General features: G+C 35.9%; 1 protein-coding gene across 2 annotated transcripts; it reads left to right on the forward strand.

The window, feature by feature from the left end:
• The first annotated feature begins 694 nt into the window (after positions 1 to 694).
• Positions 695 to 7,954, forward strand: G6pc2 (glucose-6-phosphatase catalytic subunit 2). 2 transcript variants are annotated; one of them, XM_015479282.2, is made up of 5 exons: positions 698 to 1,086; positions 1,656 to 1,765; positions 3,500 to 3,611; positions 5,520 to 5,635; positions 6,432 to 7,954. In XM_015479282.2, exons 1-5 carry the CDS (start codon positions 746 to 748, stop codon positions 6,941 to 6,943), a joined length of 1,191 nt encoding a protein of 396 aa, XP_015334768.1. In that variant the 5' UTR covers positions 698 to 745; the 3' UTR covers positions 6,944 to 7,954. The 2 variants fall into 2 exon arrangements, with proteins under 2 accessions (XP_048668387.1, XP_015334768.1); XM_048812430.1 differs by lacking the exon at positions 5,520 to 5,635 and having other exon boundaries at positions 695 to 1,086; positions 6,432 to 6,579.
• Positions 7,955 to 9,222: the final 1,268 nt, after the last annotated feature.

Raw genomic sequence — 9,222 nt, forward strand, 5'->3', positions numbered from 1 at the left:
TTTCGGCAGACACAACATCTTTGTTTGTATGTGGTGCTGAGGATCGAACCCGGGCCGCACGCATGCCAGGCGAGCGCGCTACCACTTGAGCCACATCCCCAGCCCCACCACAACTCATTATGAATATGGTGTTTTAAGTTAACTGTATGTAATAAATGTCCAAACACATTTATTTTATGTAAGTGACATTAATTTCTGTCTTTTTACCTCACAGTCATAAAGCGACACATTTCCTTTCAGATTTCATATATTCCATACATTTCCTTCCCTGTTCCATATATATTTCATTCTTCTCTTTGGATGATAAATACCAAACTCTTTTTTATTTAAATGTCTGATCAGAAAATAATGTCATATCATATAAATTTTTCATGCCCAGATATTTACTCTACTGTTTTCTTCAAAGACTCATTAAATAGTCAGAGAGTCACAGTCTAACTTAAATTAAAATGCATAGCTTTAAGGGCTATTTGACATGCAATAATTATTTGCGTAGTCTTCTAGCCACTCATAAAAATTGCTAATGTCTGCTCTTGAAGGAAATGAACTGTATTAAAAATATCAAACAAACATGATCCAACTGTTCACACAAAAGGGAGGTTGCATAAGAAAGTCATTGTGCTTCTATCCAAATTTCCCTTCAAATTGCCACAGATCAGCATGTACTTTACCTCTTTTCCACCAATTTAAAAACATGGATAAGTGAGCTTTTCAACAGAGGAGGACCAACAGGCCTTCTCCACAGATGGTCAGCATCACATGTCACGGTAATGGCTCAACACACCACAAAGATGCCTACATAAAAACCGCGGGATTCAGAGCACTTCAGCTTCAATTGCTCTATGTTTGGAACTGCCTTTTCTTCAAGATGGATTTTCTTCATAGAAATGGAGTGCTCATTATTCAGCATTTGCAGAAGGACTACCGAGCTTACTACGAGTTTCTAAATTTCATGTCCAATGTTGGAGACCCCCGGAATATCTTTTCTATTTATTTTCCACTTTGGTTTCAACTTAATCAGACAGTTGGAACCAAAATGATATGGGTAGCTGTCATTGGGGATTGGTTCAATCTTATATTTAAATGGTAAGACTTCTTTTCTATTTCATTTTTCCTAAAACGTATTCTTAAATTTGTGGCTTTGGCTTAATGATCAAATTGCAGATGTGTATAGTTTTACTTGAAAAATTTTTCAAATATACAGTTAACTTAAAACACCAAATTCATAAGCAGAACTTGCAAAAAGCATAGAAATATATGATTTAACCAACTTACAAGTAAATTCCAAAACTCTGTGACACATATTTTGTGATTAATCAAGAAGTTAATTAAATGAGCAGCATCATTATGAACAGGTTTATGATTCTAGGGACCACTTTGATATTTCCATTCTAAGTAAACAAAGCACCCAAAGGACTTCCCTACAAGGAAAAAATTTCCTGTGTTTATAGGAGACTAGGGTGCTTAAACCCAAATGACTACCATCCTTTAGAATGAGAGACCAGAACCCAAGTTCTTTCAGAGTTTATTAACTGTGACCTTTCCCCATCTACCTTCTGCTCAAGTCACTTTTATAGGCAAAAATAGGTAGCCTTCAGTTAAGTAATAGTTGTGCATTTTTAAATATGTTAATATTTATATTTCCTTAAATACAGGATATTATTTGGTCATCGGCCTTACTGGTGGATCCAAGAAACTCAGATTCACCCAAATCACTCAAGTGCATGTCTTGAACAGTTCCCTACTACATGTGAAACAGGTCCAGGTAAGCAATGCAGTAGCCTCCAGTGACTAAAGATATTCCAACAGAGAGTCAGAAATGAAGTCTATAAAAGACTGGAGGCTGGGGATGCAGCTAAGGTAGTGGTAGAGTACATACTGAGCATGTGCGAGGCCTTGGGTTCAATCAGTACCACCACCACCAAAAAAAAAAAAAAAAAAAAAAAAATTAAACACCATTAAGAATACTTTTTTAAAAAAAAAATATGTATATGTAAAGAAAATTTACACATTGTTTTATTAGAAGGTGTTATAGTGTACCTCCCCAGTTACAGTGTGAAATTCTTCTGACTTGACATCCTTTGAAAATAACCCTGAATAGAGTGAATATATGAGTTCCTAATGAGTTTTCTGAATGTCTCTTTTGTTCCCATAAAATATACATATGTCTATCACTTGTCATACTGTACTGTAATTAATTCTTTATGTATTTAGGTAACCTATATATCAGGGCAAGAATGATGTGCATTTTTATCTTTATAAAAGCAATATGTAATGAATGGATGGATGGATAACCTTGGAGACTATTTAAATTGTATTTTGGTCTATCCTAGCACTTTCCAGCATTTGTTCCATCTTATGAAACATTTTCTGGAAAGAGAGATAAAGAAAGGAAGAAAAAGCAAAAAATACTGCATTCTATATTCACCACTTGGAGATGTACAATTCAGTTAAGAATATAAAAGGCTTTGGAAATTCCTACAGACATGAAATAGGTTTTGTCTTTGTTTAACAAAAAAAGAGGCTATTGTTTCGTTTGTTTTTTAAATTTTTTAAGACTTTGATGGACCTTTATTTTATTCATTTATTTATACGTGGTGCTGAGGATCTAACCCAGTGCCACACAAATGCTAGGCAAGTACTCTACCACTGAGTCACAACCCCAGCCCTGTTGTTTCATTTTTCAAAGACAGACTGATGTCTAACTAGAACGAATGTCTACTACTTGAAAAAAACAGGGGCAAAATCAAAGTAAAGTGAGTAAAAATAAAACTAAGCATGTAGGAAAGACATTCTGGGAGTGGGGAGGCTACCTGACTTCAGGATTTTTCTGACAGGATGGATGGCCCATTTATAGCTGCTGCTCACTCCCATTGTATAACGAAACCTCTCACTGCAGGGGCTGCAAAATGGACACAGGGGTAGCTGGTTGCACAAAACAGTCACTTGAAGGTTAATCAGTAAACCACAGTGTAGCAATGATGTGTTTTAGAGTTTGACTTTTCAATTCAGGGAAAATAAACTGATTCAAGATTCAAAATGAGTATTGTAATTTTCTTGTCAATTAAAAACAAGTAGATATGAAGAATGAATGAGTGGTATTAAGACTTTGGTGAAACAGTCTGAATTCTTAATTATCTTTGAATATATTGATGTCTAGAATTCAATGAGCTTGAAAACAAGGGAAAAAATTTAAGTATATTTTTTAGCTGTTGATGGACTTTATTTTATTTATTAATTCATATGTGCTTCATCCATGCTAGGCAAGCACTCTACCACTGAGCTACAACCCCAGCTCTGAAAAAAAAAAAAAAGAGTACTACTTAATGCTTGATTTGACTCAATTTTGCTTATCTGTACATATTTCTAAACGTTTCATATAGCTTATACCCTGTGGGTTTCTTGAGTAATTTGTAATTTTCATAACCAATAGCTATTCTAAGGTCCATTTCTGATATTGATAATTAACCACCTTTCAAATGGGTGATACTTGTTGCAGGAAGTCCGTCTGGTCATGCAATGGGCTCATCATGTGTCTGGTATGTCATGGTAACGGCTGCCCTGAGTCATGCTGTCAGCCGGATGGATGAGTTTTCTACCACTCTGCACAGGTCAGCTTGATTCCAGAATATGACATTGGATACGCAAACTCTTTACTAAAACTTCATTTTAGTATATAAAAATACTAAAAAGTTGTTGAATTTAATGTGCTTGTTCTATCATAACCACAGTAGCAGAACAACTAGAAATATAATATTTTGCCTTAAGATAATGTTTTAATTAGCTTATAGCTATTGCCACTTTATTATAATAGAGTTGGAAATGTTTAACTGATTGATGGCTTGTTAAATGTGCCTTTGGGTTTCCAAAATTCAATTATTTTGGTAGCTTATAAATAAGTCATCTGAAATTATATAAGGAATTTTTTTGTGTGCACAAGCCCTAGCTTTAAGATTCTGAAAGTCTGAAGGATCATCATTCTTCTTGAATGCATCAATTTAGTAAAATTGTGCTTCCTACTTTGAAGAGGCAATGACTTTGACATCAATAACATATATTCTAGCTTTAAAGACTGTGCAATTTTTAAATTAAAAACATTCTAGTTGCAAGATCAAATTTAAATGCTAGTAGATTTCATGTTAGTAGATTTCTTAATGTTTAGAAAGCCATGGCACTTTCAAATTACTCACATTTGGGGGACTGAGCTGTTTCTTCTCTTTTTCCCTGAAATCCTTTATAATTAAAACAATCCTTTGTACCACTTTATTCATAAATTATCAGGCTAGCTGAGATAAAATGTGTCAATTAAACTTTGTAAAAAATACAATATAAGAGCTGGGGGTTGTGGCTCAGCAGTAGTGCACTTGCCTGGCATGTGTGAGGCAACAGGGTTCGATTCTCAGCACCACCTAAAAATAAATAAAATAAAGGTATACCAAAAACTAAAAAAAAATGTTAAAAATATTTAACATTTTATTATATTATAACATATACCATTATGTGAAATTTCTTCTAAAATTAAAAAAAAATCAAGATTTATCACATTCCATTTTGGGGAGTAGTATTGAACAAGTTAAGAAACAAGTCTCTATAGTTCATTCTTTCCTCCAATTAACAAACCTAAAAAAAAAAAAAAGTGTTCCCCCCCAAAAAAAATTCTTATAACCCCTTTTAACTTTTATAACTGCAATACTTTCTTCATCTATAAAAATTTATCAAGTGCTCACTCTCTACCCTAACATCACTAAATACTTGATGATTTTTTTTTTTTTTTTTTACCATGGTTAGCCCCGGCTTACATCCTTCTCCAAAGTCTCCTTCTCTTTATTCCTCAATCTTTCTATAACCAAATTTTGGTCTGGTCATCAGGAACAAACCATTTAAGGATTCCTGAAACTCAATACTGCTAGTTTTTTTTAATGGCATGCATTTATTAGATCTTAATATTTTGTAAGTTTTCTGGACATTACAGCTTCATGCTGAAAGCATGTAAACTAGGCCCTTTTCGTTATTGTCTATGTCTCAAAAAACAAGGAACCAGGACTCTTGAGAGTTTGTGAAATTGCCTCTAGCCAGTGTGTTTTCTTCATAGAGGGGCTGGTAGAGGAGGGTAGAGAGGAGGCACAAATAACAGGATCAATCATAAATATAAATATATGATTTATTCTAAGTCATTCTGGATATTGGTAATTTCCCCAAACTTGAATTTCCTTTAACGTTTCTCCATTAAAACAATTTTCCTTATTTCTAGGATATCAGATTGGCTTTCTTTTTAGCACTTATTAAAATCTTGGGAGATAGCATTGATTAAATTTAGTGCATTGAGAAATACAGAAACCTCTGTTAAAGTTTTTCAAATTCTGTGGAGTACATGAAAACATTTGGAAGAAAAGACTCTGGAATCATTTCATGTGGGAGTTGGAAGATTCCTCTGAGAAGGATCATCTTGTGTCACCCCTAATTTTATGAGTGATGCAATTTCTTTGCTCTTTACACCTGTATCTATTCTTCCATTGTAGACTAACCTGGTCATTTCTTTGGAGTCTTTTCTGGTTGATTCAAATCAGTGTCTGCATCTCCAGAGTATTCATAGCAACACATTTTCCTCATCAAGTTATTCTTGGAGTAATTGGTGGTAAATATGATCACTTATCTTTAGTCGTGTCATTTGAAAGATTTTACTTCATTTGTCTTATGGTGTTCAATTTTCCCTGGTAGTCAGTTTTCCAATTTTAGAGGTGGTTCTTTCAAGCCACTGATATTAAATGCCACTCCAGGGAGCTTAAGTAGTTCAATGCATGCACCTTAGCCTCTGTGAAGGCAATAACACGTTCTCACTCAATGGTATAAATGCATAACTGCATGGCAAGATAGGCTTTTATGAAGTGTAACTAGAATTAAGTCCATTTCCCAAAGCTTCACTCAAAGACTGTGCTTTTGTCTTGGTTTGGAAGATTTAATAATGACCCTGTAACCTGCAATCAAGACACACTCTCCAAATCATCTGGAGTGATTGTTGCAGGACTGGACTTGCTACTTTAAATCCCTGAGGCCACATTCACCGTGATTGAGTTTCTGATGTTCAGTGCCACATATCTTTCAAAGGCTCTTTAAGCTGGCTGGCCATGGCAATTGAAATATTAATTATAAGCACCTAGTTTCTGGTGCTCTGCCTATAAAATGTGTTGTCACTCAGGGCCATTGACTATAGATTAATCCTTCTGGGGTTAATGTGGATAGTTAAAAGACTATGGGGCAAATGTTTGTTTTCATTTAATGCCTTTAAAAGGGTTTAGAAAAATCCATAGAACCTAAGTGTCTAAGACCTTTTTGTCATTGAAAGCTAAGGCAAAATTTCTTACTGTAGATAGGAATGAGCTTTGAGGAGCTCAAGGGCACAGTCATCATCAGTGTCTCTTTCCAATCCCCAGGCGTGCTGGTGGCAGAGGCCTTTGAACACACTCCAGGCATCCAGACAGCCAGCCTGAGCATGTACCTGAAGACCAACCTCTTCCTTTTCCTGTTTGCACTTGGCTTTTACCTGCTTCTCAGACTCTTGGACATTGACCTGCTATGGTCTGTGCCCATAGCCAAAAAGTGGTGTGCCAACCCAGACTGGATCCACATTGACACCACGCCTTTTGCTGGACTTGTGAGAAACCTTGGGGTTCTCTTTGGCTTGGGTTTTGCAATCAACTCAGAGATGTTCCTTATGAGTTGCCGAGGGGAAAATGGCTACAAGCCGAGCTTCCGGTTGCTCTGTGCCATAACCTCTTTGACCACACTGCAGCTCTACCACTTCATCAAGATCCCAACTCACACAGAGCATTTATTTTACATGTTGTCTTTCTGTAAAAGTGCATCTATCCCACTGACTGTGGTGGCTCTGATTCCCTATTGTATACATATGTTAATGAAACCAAGTGAAAAGAAGATGAAATAGAAGGTATGCAGAGAGTTAAAGCTCTGTAGTCCCAGGATCCCTTCTCCCCCATCCACTAGTACAACCATAGAGAAGGGAGAGACTATGATAATGTCTCATCAGACATAATATCTGTCAGCCTCACATAGGTTTAGTTTGGTCTTCACAGTAGTTTTTGTTTTTTTGTTTTTTTTTAGTTGTCAGCATTTAAAAAACTGAATATTTGAAAAAAAAAATCTGTATTTTCTTGAAAATCTAACAATATGGCAGCACAGGGCCTGAATTCTCCCACCTACAGATAATTGACTGGGACTGAACACTGTCCCCATAGATAGGAATGACTCTTCATTTTATCCCAGTCTTGAGCACTTCATCTGAAGCCCCAGTATCACATTTCTTTCTCATCTTAAGGCCTGGATGCTTCTGGTTCCTGTGGGCATTTTAATGGTAATCTCAGTCAAATTTTGTCTCCTCAGTTTTCAGATAAGGAATATGCAAGTCAAATAAACTTGCCTGTAGTTATGCCATGCTAGAACAGGAGTTAGAATCCAAATCTTCTGATACGTATTTCCATTATACTGTTTTGTTTCTTCATTTTTAAGAGATGAAAATCAGTAATAATAAATGCTTCTATTTACACTCTATGATGATTGCCATGTGAGATAGCTATTTTTTAAAAAAAATTTTTAGTTGTAGATGGACATAATACCTTTATTTTATTTTTATGTGGTGCTGAGGATCAAACCCAGTGCTTCATCCATGTGAGGTGAGCACTCTACCACTGAGCTACAACCCCAGCCCAAGATAGCTATTTTTTTCAGAAATTATATTGAAATGCCACATCCACTTTGACTTATGACCTACATACAGGATCTTGATGGGACCAGAATGGCTGCAAATATGGATACATAGACACATTCAGCATAAATGATCAGGTCAGGCTCCTCAAGATAAACTTGAACCTCTTCTTAACTCCTGGTCTCTGTTTCAGAGTAGTGCTTATCAATATTTCAATAGATTCTGGTGAAGATATTCTGTTAGAATGTGATTTAGCCAAAAAAGTCTCATCTCTTCACTATGACATTCCCTTATTCTATTTTTTAGGAGACAATCTTTCAAAACCAGGAAAATCAAGTGCCTTCTTCAAAGTCATGCTCCAACCCTGTATCTATTAGCTGGATTAATCTCGATCTATACTGAACTGTGACGAAAAGTTACAGCTTTACTTTAGAAAATTACTCATTATAGACTATTAATATTGTACTAATAACTTCTCAGTAAGGGTTGTTTTTCCCTCATTGAGTCTAATAATTCTGGACTTTTAGTTGATGACTATCATTTCAATCAAGCCTAAGAGTTTTTTTTTTTTTTTTTTTTTTTTTGCTGTTGTTTTGCTACACTAGGGATTGAACCCAGGAGTACTCTGCTATGGAGCTATATCCCCAACCCTTTTATCAATTTTATTTTGACACTGAATCTTGCTTAGTTGTCCAGGCTGGCCTCCAACTTGTATTCTTTCTGCCTTGGCCTCCCAAGCTACTGGGATTACAGGCATGTATCATCACTCCAAGCAGACACAAGGATTCTGAGTGTGTTTTTGCTACACACATTAGTGACCTGTGATCCACCATAATGTTTTATTTAACCTTTCTCAAAAATATCAGTATGTGAATAATTTTAGATGATAATATGTGAAAGAACCCATAAATGTTTACAAGAACATAATAGTTCAAGGAAGTGCTAGTTGACAAGAGATTAGTTTTGGAGAATGAAACTTCTAAAAACCAAAGCAATTATTGGCTCTTTCCCAAGTGTATTTATAGAGCATGTGCTGTTGCTTTTATGAAATGCATTTAGTAGCTTTCTTTTTAAAAGGTAATTGGTTATTAAGCAAAAGACTGAGGGATGAAGAAAGTTTACTTTAAGGTTAAATTTGTCTTATGCTAATGGGATAATTAGGGCAAAAGCAGCAGAAGACAAAGATTCTGGTTCACTTCGTCAATGCCCCTCCTCATTTTAACTTTCCAAGGTCACTTCATATGTTATGATTCATTTGCCTCACCCCCAGCTCATACTGCTGGGTCAGAGTTCTAACTCCCCTCTCAGAACCTTTTATCAAAGTTCCCTATGAGGTTGGCAATGTTCATCTTGAAGTGTTCTCCATTCTGGTATAGTCTCAGCCTGCTCTAACCAAGGCCTGAGAACACTGGGGCATTAAGAGCCAAGGATTCTGTAGCAATGTTGGACTCCACCCTGAATCCCCTCTTGGTGCCACAGAGAAGCTTTCTTAAATTACCCCA

Source organism: Marmota marmota, unplaced genomic scaffold (assembly GCF_001458135.2).
Source record: "Marmota marmota marmota unplaced genomic scaffold, marMar, whole genome shotgun sequence".
Taxonomy (NCBI): domain Eukaryota; kingdom Metazoa; phylum Chordata; class Mammalia; order Rodentia; family Sciuridae; genus Marmota; species Marmota marmota.